General features: G+C 41.8%; 1 protein-coding gene across 2 annotated transcripts in view; it reads right to left on the minus strand.

Annotated features, from left to right (window-relative positions):
- Positions 1-12,078, minus strand: part of TEAD1 (TEA domain transcription factor 1) — a 100,159-nt gene that overhangs the window by 36,769 nt on the left and 51,312 nt on the right. For both annotated transcript variants that reach the window (XM_026087741.1, XM_026087742.1), the window contains exons 2-3: positions 6,752-6,816; positions 3,762-3,824 (exon numbers count right to left, since the gene is read on the minus strand). In XM_026087741.1, coding sequence (XP_025943526.1) covers positions 3,762-3,824; positions 6,752-6,816 — 128 coding nt within the window. The remainder of the gene's footprint in view (positions 1-3,761; positions 3,825-6,751; positions 6,817-12,078) is intronic.

Genomic DNA, 12,078 nt, shown 5'->3' on the forward strand with positions numbered 1-12,078 from the left:
TGAAGAAAAGGAACTCTGCTGTACCAAAAAGACTTTACAGAAAGCAGGTAAGAATTCAGTCTATTAGGTAAGCTTCAGTAATACTGTATCCAGTGCCTTGGGTAAGGATAGCTCTGAAACCTGTCCATCCATTTGGATTTCTGCAGAAGATAAGCAAGAGAATGAATGCCTCAGATTCCTCAGCAGGTATGCCAAGTACTCTCCTTGTCATGAGCACGGTTCAGACAGAGGCTAGGCAGGAAGATCTCTGGGTTTGAAATAAACCCACAAGGTGTCTCAGGAACAAAAGTTATTTGTTATACCCTGCGTCAAGGTAAAGAGACCAGGAACGGAGGTCAATGGGACAGATCAGCCACATCCTGAAAGATCAATAAAAAATGATAATACAGAGACCACTACTAGCAGTGGACTGGATGTCAGCGGGGGGAGGAGTGCCTCCACGCCAAACCCCGCAAGCCTCAGGTCCCTGCCAGCCACCAGTTCAGCTACAGCAGCACTGCAACACAGCGAACGACCAGCTTCTCTGTAATAACCTACCACACATACATGCAGGAGGTGTGCTGAGGGAATACTTTTGTGGCAAGAGGAAGAAACACAGGAGATGAAGACTGCCTCAGGCCAGATCTGACTGAACTCATAATTATGGACTGGCAAGAAGGATCTTTGGATTTCTTCCATAGTGTGCTTTCGCCTCACACTGTAGTTAGGAAACTTGACATTGGAGGCATGTATTATTTTAAGTAGTAATTGGTCTCCTGAATGCCACCAATCACATGTTTTACAAAGTAATTGCAAGTACTAGCTCATTGTTAAAGCTGCAGGATTGGCCAAGAGTAAGAAGTAGTGCTGCGTAATGCAAGTACTAATGCAGCGAGCTAGCAATCCTTTGTTACTTCAAATACTCACAGTCAGTTTCCACCTGTTCCCTAATGCTAATCTGAAGAAACGAAGCTTGAAGTGATTATCCCTTCACAGCAAAATGCAGGCACCACCTGCTCAAGAAGAAGAAATAGAGTGCATAATCTTCCTGAAGAGATCAATGGGACTTTCCAGATTGCTGCTAAAGCGGTCCTCGCTGAAACAATGGGCGTTCCTGGATGACAAAATATATTCAGCTTGTCTTCATTTCAAATCAGTGATGTTTTTCTCAAGCAGTTTTCAAAGTATACTGGGAAATACAGATGTTTCAATACAGGAATAAGAAGAAAAGTACTGGCAATGCCGCTAACAAATTGTCTGGGGGAGTGAGATTCCTTCTCAGGTTCAAAACAAGCAGTTCCTCCCACTTGCAAGTGAGTAATTACAGCACCATGGTCAGTCAGATAAAGTAAAAGCTCCCTTCCTTATAGAGTTAGCATCCTTATGGCAACTTCTTTCATCAAAATTTCATCTCTTCCATTTGGGGAGAAAAAAGTCTGGGAGAGCAGCACCTGCTCTGGAAGGGATCTGTGCAAACAGCACACAAGTCAAGCTGTAGGATCTCATTCATTAAGACCAAGTATGACAAGAAGCCAACGAGTGATGGGGAGAGCCTTCTTGGCTCCCCTGCAAATTTTCAGGCCCTCCTGAGGCCCAGGGCCCTGCAGAAGGGGTGGGATTGTGTCACTGGGTCCCGAACAAAATTGAGGGCACACTTAATGACACCCCAGGGGCTGGGCAGATGCAGGGCTTGCCCATCAGCATCACTCAAGGTGGGGCTGGCTGGGGAACGGCTGGGCAACTTTTGCCGCTTGCAATCCCTGCAGAGAAGTGGGAGAGCAAGAGGGATTGTGCCACCTCGATCCCAGGGCTCGTGGCAAATTCAGAGGCTGGTAAACTTCCCTTTTTACAGAAGGGTTCTCCATCCTTGCGCTGAAGCAAATGTCTTCTGCAGAACAGCAGGGACACGCAGGCATGAGATTCTTCGCAAATCAGTAAATTCTCAGCACCACAACTGTGGCTGAATTTTCAGGCCTCCTCTGCTTTTTATGTAGCTCTGGTGGAGCTGCAACGTGCTGATGGATGTGAAGGGGCAACAAGTTCAGAAACCCTTACAAAATATTTTGCTGCCCTAATAGATTTCTCCTTCTTCAGGTAACTCCTTAAAATCAGAAAACCCTCTGGATCTCTATTTACTGCAAATATTACCTAGGCTAGAGGACTTAAATATTACTAGGGTTGAGCTAGCTTCTTCTTCTTTGGAAAGCTTCAATAAAAATCAGACAACAGGTGCAGTAATAAAGAATATTTTTTGTTTTAAAAAGTGTCTTCTTAGTTTTAAGTTATTTAGGGTATTCAGAAAGGGAAATGTTTTAGAATATTAAAGCCAATACTTTTGTTAGGCTCCTCAGTCTGTATTTTGGCATCTAAATATGTTTCCTGATTTTTGTGGCCCTGAGCACTCACCATTCCTATAAAATCCCTGAGATCTGCTGGTGTTGAGCACTTCTGAAAGTAAGGCCATCTATTTACATATTTAATTTTAGGCATCAAGGATTGACAATTTAAGCTTAAAATGCTACATATCTCTGTATTATTGCACCCTCGGTTAAAAAGCAGTATGTTTAAGTTGTCTTAGTTGTTCTTTATGAACCCCAACTGCTCAGCCACTGCAGCTAAAAAGCCAGCCACCAACAGCCATACAAGCTTGCCAGCATGCTGCCCACTGCGGACTAAAAACCAAATGCTTCTGTCAAGAAAGCCTGTTATAAAGCCAGTCTGTTATTTATATGTTGCAGTTCCAGGATTGTGGTAAGCATCCACAGAGCTCACCACTTAGTATTGTGAAATTACTTTCTGAAACATTTTGCTTTTCAGCTAGAACAAAAACGTGATTTATTCTCATCTGAGAAAAAAAAAATCAACAAAAAGAAAAAAAGGAGGGAAGTAAAAGATTTACAAGTTCCTTTGCTTTTTCTTTAAAAGAAAATCAGCAACAAAACGGTAAAGCTCCCTCTTCCACTTTTTGAGTAATGTAAAAGCAAAACAAAAAGAGTCCCAAGATCTCCACTGGAAAATGTGAAAAAGCAAGCAAACCAAGAAACCCCTATAAATGTTTCCAAGAGTTTCTTTTTAGCCTTAGAATATATTTTATGGAAACCAGGGAAAATGGGGACCTATACAATTCATCAAGTCAGATTAAGCAAACATACTTAATATTCCCTGGACAGGATTCTGACTGAGGCTCTCCAAAGATTAAATGTCAATATTTTACTTTAAAAAATAAATTTTCAGGGAATCTTGAAAATAGTATTTCACTTAAGGTGATATTAGATTGTACTCTAGAAACACCTTATAGTTAGAGCAATCTTGATAAACTGTGCTGTCTGGCACTTAGAATAAACAATCTATTTTAAGTATTTTTGATAGCATTTCAAAAGCACAGACAAAAAAACATTTTGGAACAGAAAAGAACTACCTCAATTACCCCTCTGGAAAAAGAAAAAGTGCCTATACAACTGCACAAAGCCCCTGTGTATTTAAATGCACTAACAGTCTAGCACTCAACTGTTAAAAAACCCTACTGGGTTAAAAAAATCAGGTTTAGGTGCTGAGTTGTTACAAAGAGTAGTTCACGTTGCATTTGGACAGTGTTAAAATAATCTTTTTAAGGTGGATGCTAGTGCAGAAATCAGAGATTAAACACAAAGAAATGTAAACAGCTACCACATGCAAGAAAACTAGGTTACAAGAATCACAGCACCAGGCATTCACCGATCACCATGGAAAACAGGAAGTGAAATGCATAGCAACCACAAGCCCAAAAGCAGAAAAGCGCATACCTTCAGCTTGGAATGAAAATCACGAGATTTCCTTCTGGCAAGAACCTGAATGTGACTAGACACCTGCAGGGTAGGGGAAGGGAGGAAACAAAGGAAAAGCCTGTAACCATGGAGATGAAAAGCCCCCTACAACTGGGCAAGCCAAACGTACCTTAATGGCGGCTTGAATTTCCCGAACTTTCTTTCTTGCTAAGACCTGTATGTGACTAGACACCTACATTGTTCAGATTTATAAAAAAAACAAACAAAAGAAAAACAAAAAGCAAATCAAATTTAAAATATCTATTTTTTAAAAAATAACTTTTTTTCTGAAGGGGGTAAGTTATTTGCATCTTCAGTAAGCTCTGCTGTTAAAGATACCACATTCCCAGCCAGATACCAAGCTCTTAGCCCCAAGGCTTAACAATACAGGTCATCACTGCAGTGACTTACTAAGGGGAAAAAAAGTTTCACCCACTAAATTACGCATTCGGCTACAAGAGAGAAGACCCTGTTGACAAGTGGGCGCAGACCGCGCGCTTCCTGTCACAGCCCCATCCACAGCCAAGCGCCGCTCCCGCACATGGGGCTCCGATGGGATTACTTGCCTGAGCGAGGGCAACACAGAGCTGCCCAGGGCTGCAGGGCATGCCGGGCCAGACCCTGATCATTTCTGCTACTTGACACTTCGCTCAACTCAGCATCACGAAATTTTATCCTTTATTTGTTGTGTTCTACAGCTCCAACAAGGAGCCTCAGGCTGTGTTTTGACCTCACCAAAATGCTCTAAACCCTGGAATGAACGATAAAATACTGGCACAATATAGGTCTCAGAAGAGGAACCTATGCTGGCTTTCTCTGTAATCTGAGTATCAAATTTGCCCATAAAACACTCATGTAGGTGGGGACCAGTACCTTGATGTCAACATGGGCAATGTCCAGGTTTGGCCCGTTATCATTACATATTACATTTCAGTACAAAATCTGTGTAAACCCAGCCCTGCACTGGACCAATATTATTAATCAAAATTGTTGCCTGTGCAGTGAAGGATCTGGGCCCGAGTCACTTCTTGTTTACTCCAGCATGTACCGAAATTCACAATATGGATGATGAGGCTTTAAATTGTGCAGTTCAGCATAGCACAGTACTGCGCAGCATCCTGCAGACCTTGACGTGAATGTTTAAAAACCACAGCGATAAAAACTGCTAAGGAGAGATCTCTCTTATTCTTACTTGACCTAGGGCATACTGTACCAGGTGCTGCACATATTCAAGTTAGTTACAATTCCTGTCTGGGAAATAAGACAAGCAAAAGAAAAGAGGAACCAAAGCTTTATTTCCTCCCTTTTTAAAGCCTATTCCATGACAGTAGTATCAAAACACCCTGTATTTTTAGTGGGAAGCATATAGTGATACATAAATGAACACAGTCTCTGAAGGCCATCTTCAGAGAATTCTTCGTGAAGCAGCTCAGGAACTAGCTTGCAGTAATTCAGAGTTATACTATTGCTTACTAAGCAGTTTTATAGTCAAACATGTAGACCAAGTTTTGACACGCTTTCAGTGGGATATTAGTGGTGTTAAAGGTTACACAAGGAGCACAATTGTAATGTTTAATTGCTCAGCAGAATTTCTAAAGTAATAAGAATCAAACTTTTCTAAACACTCAGTCAAAAGTGATTTACGAAACGTTATAGATGGATGCACAAGTACAGAGCCAGAACATCACCACATGTAAGTCATCACAGCCCTCTTGGTTTCACTGCATCTCTGCCAGTATACGCTGGCCAAGGATCTAGCCCGTACAGTCGGCATTTTGACTCCTGATGCAGTTTTAAGATCACCAGTGTAACCCCAAACCAACGGAGCTCATATAAGCATAAAAGGGCAGAACTTGGATCTTCTCTAGTTTTAGATTTYTTTGTCAATTGTTTGTTCCTTCTCTATGTGCTGCAGTTTCTCTCCCTTCTCATGGCTTTTTTTTCATCCCTTGTACATAGGTTTTCTTCCTAATAGACAAAGGACATCACCCAGGGCAAAATATCACCCAATTCGAAGTGCTTTAAACATGAGCACTGGCAGCAGGCCACCTGTTTGTGCTGACTCAGCACCACCTTCCTCCATGTTACCAAACATGTGTCACATGCAAGCCTTTGCCTTCCCTTCATCCCACGTGGAGATGGGGAGAACTGGGATTGAGCATGTAACGTTAGAGAAAGCAAGGGGGCTCTGTGCTTCACAAAGCAACTCGGAACAGCGCAACAGTTTAGTAACCACAACATAAACTACACCAAGACAGAGTGTGTCTTCTGTGGGACTGCTGATCACTGTGGATATTATAAATTAAGGGATTTAGTCATACGAGAGAAGTTAATGGTTATGCGATAATCATCTGAGAAAGACTTAAGACTAGTTAGAGGTTTATTCTGCCTCTTTGATGAATGAAATCTTACCATGGTCACAGACTAGGAGCCTGAAGGCTCTTATGGGGATTTTTTATTATTGTTATTTCATCCTGTAGCAAGTACTACCCATGAGCTGACAGCATGATTACAATCAGTCCTGCTAGATACTTGTTACTTATTTACCTCTCATATTCAAGGATCATAACCTTTATTATATAGGTAAATTGGCTGGACATGTAGAAGTTTCATTATTCACCACCTCAAAATTATCATTACATTATAGAGTTGTCCTTCTAGAAAGATAAGGCACAATGCTTTATTTTCTGCTTTGACTTCTGAAACATCTTTTTTTTTTTTTTTCCAAATAAGGGGGATGATAGCTTCATGTACACGTAGGTTAATAAAAAATGCATCTCAAACTGTCACTGAAATGATGCACAACACAAAAATCAGTTTTAAATATTTTCTAAAAAGCACATATTTAATCATAACAGTGAAGTCAATACATCATCTCATCAGAGCTGAAGCACAGACAGCCACTGCAGCCAAAAATGCCATGTTTTGTCATTCACTGACATGCATACTTCCCCATTGGGTTATTTTACCTGCTTCCTGGTCCGTGTCTTCCCTGTTCTAAGTTTGATGTATCTCGCTATCAATTCATTCCTACCTGAAACAAAGAAAAATTCATGATAAGGGGCGAGCAGCACCACATCCATAAGTACCATCAAAATATGACATTTAAAAATATGAGCTCTGTGCATATGAGACATTCTTTTTACACATACTCCACTTTACAAACTATTCATCAATATTTCTCATTATTCATCAATATTGCTCTTTCCTCTCCTTAACAGACATTGTATCTGCCACATAAACTGTGCACAGATGACTAAAGTATTCTCCAATTTAAATCCAGCAGCTGTGTTTGCTGGAGGAGGGGAGAACAGCAGCAAGGCAGGTCCCAAGCCAGCGGTTGTGGCCAAGGTCCTAAACGGCTGGAAGGAGGGTTCCCCGCGGCTGGAGGGAGGGCGACACTAGGTCTGGGTTTCTCCGCTTTTGCTTCTGACTCCACCAGACCAACATTTTCAATCCAGGTCCACATGGAGAGCCATTGGAAGGGTGGCTCATCTTGGGAAGATGGGGTGCTGTCCAAGCTGAACCTCCGACTGCCCAGAGGTTAACAGCTGCATGTCAGCTTTGCTCAGAGTTTGAATTTTACAAGGAGGACCACAAAATCTCTCCTCTTTACCAGGAAGCTCTCTGTCTTCCACAGCTTACTAATCACATCCTTAACTTCAGCACAAGAGTGGTCGCACTGCGATGCCTGAGCTCTCTGCTGCAGTGGGACTGATAAACACGGCGGTTTGTTATTTACTCTATTTCTCTTGGAAATGTGCAGTATTTTCAAGTTTCCAAAATGGCTATTTGACTCTTCTTCAGTCACACATTATGCTACTTAATACACACTAACATTTTCTCTCCAAATAATTTCCTTCCTAAATTTTGCTGATGTGGGAGATAAACAGGGCACCACATAAAACTGTTATTTTCACTGTATAGTATGTTTCTTCTCCATGAGTTGTAATAACTTAAATATACTTGTTCAACAAGTCTTAAGTTATGGACTTATTTGCATTCAGCACAAGGGAGAAGCAACCCATGTGTAAAAAATGAGAAAAATGATTCAGTAGCAGGGGAGGGGAGGTTAAGAAAATATCTTGTCACCCACCAAGTTATTTTAAAGTGGATGAGGGCATAGCTGGGGAGTGCAGAAAGCTATTACATCAGCCAGGGGCTCAAACTCCATCAGTTTGATGTTGTGGGGGAGAGACAGGGAAGTTTTAAAGGAGCATGCCTATTTTCTTGAGTGGAACATTGAACACAATTAGTTAAACTAGACTTTCAGTTTCCTTTTTCCTTCTGTCTTCCTCTCTGAACCTTATTTTACACCCTTAGCATAAAATGTCTCACTGCCAGCAGCAGAGTGCTCCTTTCTCTTGGATAGTTTGTTTGCTAAATGAGTACTAGAATATGAAATACCAATGTTCTTTGGAGTAGAGCTACAGTTTCTCTGATTCCCTTTTTGTTTTGGTCTGGACCTTATGCCAGGCTTCTCTGGAACAGGCAACTGTAATCATGATGTGAGGTTTATAACTATTGAACAGGTCTCTTCAGGGCAAACTTCAAGAGGTAAATTTTGTATGAACAAACAGTTTCACAAACAACCAACATTTCTGCACATAAATGAGGGGTTTCCACATGCAAAGGGAGCAGCTAGTTACCTAATTTCATGCAAAGACCTTGTCATTAGGCCAGACAGCAGTTTTGCAGTGTGCTGTTCCAAGAAGGTACTTGCAGTTTTCAGTGACCTACAAGTGCCTTCGTATTCATGGAGTGAAACTATTGCGATGTTCAGTTTCCGTATCTCTGTATTCTTAAATTTTCTTTATCATCATCCAAACAGTTCACTTGAAATAGAAAAAGTAGAAGAAAACTGGAGAGACTTTAAACATCGCTTCACCCATAACAACAAATCCTTCCAAAAGCAGGAACAGCCGCACTTCTAGGACCAACAACTCAGTACAGACAACTTGTATTATATAATAGCTACATTGCCTTTACTTAAATATTCAAGGATGAGACTGGTTTGGACTGATTCTGAGTGCTAATGTCCAATATGGAGAAGGAACTTTCCTTTCTGTGGCTGTCCTCCTATATCCTCATGCAATCATGGCAGCTACCTCACAGTGACAGGACTGCAAATTCACTTGCAGGTGCTAGGTGGGGCCAAAAATGGAGCTGCTACAACACCACACTACTCTTCATTAGCATTAAATGGAACATTTCCACAATGGAAAAATATCATACAATTTGGGGGAAAACACTGAGGGAGAGGCCACAGCAATGAGAAGAAAGAGGGAAAAGGCATACAACAGCAGCACGTCATATTAAAGGTGCTTTGGGTTTTCCAAAACCATTTGGCAGCGGCTTGTAGGGCTTGTATTTTATGCCTCTGCACTGTCTCTTTAGTGAGTATGAGGCTTGCAGAGAGTAAGGAGGTGCTTAAAAATAAAAAKAAAATCAGGAGGACACATTTCATTGCCTGCAGGCAGGGAGCCTTAATGTCGTGGCAATCAGGAATGCAAACACAGGAGCACGCTGGGATCCAGTAGGTTTCAGAGCTCACCATATAGACAGACCAGGGCTGAAACTGTGCTCATACGCTCACTGTATGGTAGGTGATATGAACATCTTCATTTTTTTAAATGCACATTGTGCTCGAATTAGAGAATGACCCTCCGTAGGAAGAACCTTCTTTACAGCTCTTTAAGTAGATGCAGAAATTAAAAAAACAGAACAGTCTCTGGTGTAAAAAAGGTTGTCAGGTTGTCCTTATCAGCAGCTGGTGACTCTGCAAGGTCAATGAATCCATATGGTGATGTAAAGAACACCTTGGCGTCTCTTGTGCCTTGGTCTGCACTGAAGATGTTTCTGATATATGGTCACAGCACAGGCCACTCCTGCCAGCCCATGCCCATTAAGGCAGTCCTCTGAGATCACAGCTGTAGCTGAGCAAGGAAGAGTTACATCTGTTCACAGTTTCACAGTTTTCTTCCCAGTCAAGAGAGCTAGAAAACTATTTTTAAAGGAAAGCTCAGATTCCCATGTAGCCACTTGACAGGAAAAGCAGCTTTATAAAAAACACCAAGCAACGAATGTCTAGTTTGTATTATTCAAAATACCAGCCAAGTGCTGTCGCCAGTTTAGTCCCAGTCCATACGTGAAGTGCTTTGGTGTGAATTAAGAGGGGATTTCTCCAGCCGCCATCTAGCCCGGCAGGGGTATGACTAACTAGATGGTGGTTCTGCAAAGTGCTCACTTTCACTTCAGGTGAAGCCCGGCTTGAGAAGAGTCACCACGGTGGGATAATTGAAGCTCACCGACAGGAAGGTGGAGCTCTATAAGGAACTATGCAGAGACCAAGGCAACAGCCTTACTTTTTCCTAACCACCATGTTTTCAACACAGTAAAGAAATATGCACCAGGTTTAACCAGAGCAAGTGATATGAGGCTCAGTAAATAGCCTCTGCCTATCCAGAATGATCTGAAAAGCCTTAATGTCTTTCTTAGACTACCAAAACGCCATAAACACAAACATAAGTATTGCCTAACGTGAACAAAATAGACCTCCCCAAGGTAATGTTTACAGACTTTATGATGCTCTTCTTTACCAGCTCTGACAGATACTAACAAAAACAACGTATCTCCAGATGACCAAGACAAAGAGAGAATTTTAAAGAAAGGAAGGCAGAATAATCCTAAAAAGACACTGTCCTCTTTTTGGGAATGAGAAGAACCTGAAACAAAAGGAAGCTCAAGGAACCTCTTACACTGCCCTTTAGAAATCTTAGGGTGAATAATGGCCATCAATGAACATATCTGTTTTCCTCTAAGAACAGCTCAGCCGTGGAAATATTTTCCACATACATGCCCTCACTCTTTTTCCCTGTCATATATACCTGGGAAATTGCCTGGCAGAAAAGAAGAGGTCAGGTTTATGAACTGTACATGTTCACCTCCTTCTTCTTGTCATCTGCTGTGACAGTCCCCGACTTTGAATGTTTTAGTTCAGGTATCAAAGAGAGAGTTTTGGGGAAGTGCCCAGTCAGATAAAACATCTTCGCAGCACAGGAATCCTTCTAGGGATCTTGAAAGGATCAGAATAGGACCACAGAAAATATTTTATATAGGCTTATTTTTGTCTGTTTCTTTTAAATTCAGGCTTTTATCTGTCATGCCCTTCTGTACTGTGAGTTAAATAGCAAAATATATTTCTCCCTTGACAGATGCTGTGGAAGATGCATTTTAAGCAAAGAAACATCTTTTTTAATCATGGCAGAAAGTAGCTAAAAGGGAGTTCAGGTAGAAAAAGGTACAGGGCTTTACCAGCGAGGCTTTACTTGGTACCTAAACCTTGGACTCTCTGGTCAGGGTGAAAAATCAGCCCTCCGCACCAGGCTTGTGCTCATGCTGCTGAATGCCCCGCAGCTGCAGGGCCAAACACCTCTGTCTGCTTTCCCAAGCTCAGTCCAGTACTGCTACCCCATCCCCAAGAAGTACCACCCTAAATAAACCAGCTCCAGCAAATGCTGCAGCAAGAAAGTTTCTCTCCAGGGCTCCCGGCCGGCACAGCATGCTGGTGTCTTTATTTAGAGTGTTAATAACACAAATTAAACCACTGCACTCAAAGTTCCCAGTAATAAGCACCATCCGAATGGGATAAAAATAGATAAGTATGGGAAATTAWATCATTCAATAATTTGAAAATAAGCAGCTAATTTTAAAAAGTTTTCATATTCAACAAAAAATCAAGTAATGACTAAGTAGAAAACCTATTTTTTTAAATAATGATATACTATGAATTTCTCCAAAGTCCACGAGACTGTGGCTTGAAAAGGTATTTCATATACTTAGCACAAGGTCTGGATACAGACCTGCTTGCTAAACTTCTCACAAAACAAACATTTTATCTACCAAGGCACATTCGTGCCCATATTCCACCACGGCAAAGCTTTTCAGCTGGTTTTGGTAAACTCAATTTCTAGTCCCCTCAGCTTGAAGCTGCCAAGACGAGCTGATTATCACAAAGTGCCGAGCGTTCGCCTGTAAGCCAAATTTGATAGCCAGGGGGAATTTTGTTTGATTAAGAGCCTGCCGATGAATTTGCAGCACCTTAGGCAAGCGCTCCCCCATGCTTTAGTGGGATGACCCATGCGAGCGCAGCGAGCAGCGCTTAGTCTCTTTGTCTTGCTATTCAGCGCGGCCAGCTCCAAATCCCACCCCGGCTCGTGGGGGTCTGTCCACGGGGGCCGTTGGCGGAGGAGAGGACGATTTTAACCTTTTCCTCCACCAGAGCATCATGGCAGGC

The sequence above is a fragment of the Apteryx rowi genome, unplaced genomic scaffold (assembly GCF_003343035.1).
Source record: "Apteryx rowi isolate R43461 unplaced genomic scaffold, aptRow1 scaffold_73, whole genome shotgun sequence".
Taxonomy (NCBI): domain Eukaryota; kingdom Metazoa; phylum Chordata; class Aves; order Apterygiformes; family Apterygidae; genus Apteryx; species Apteryx rowi.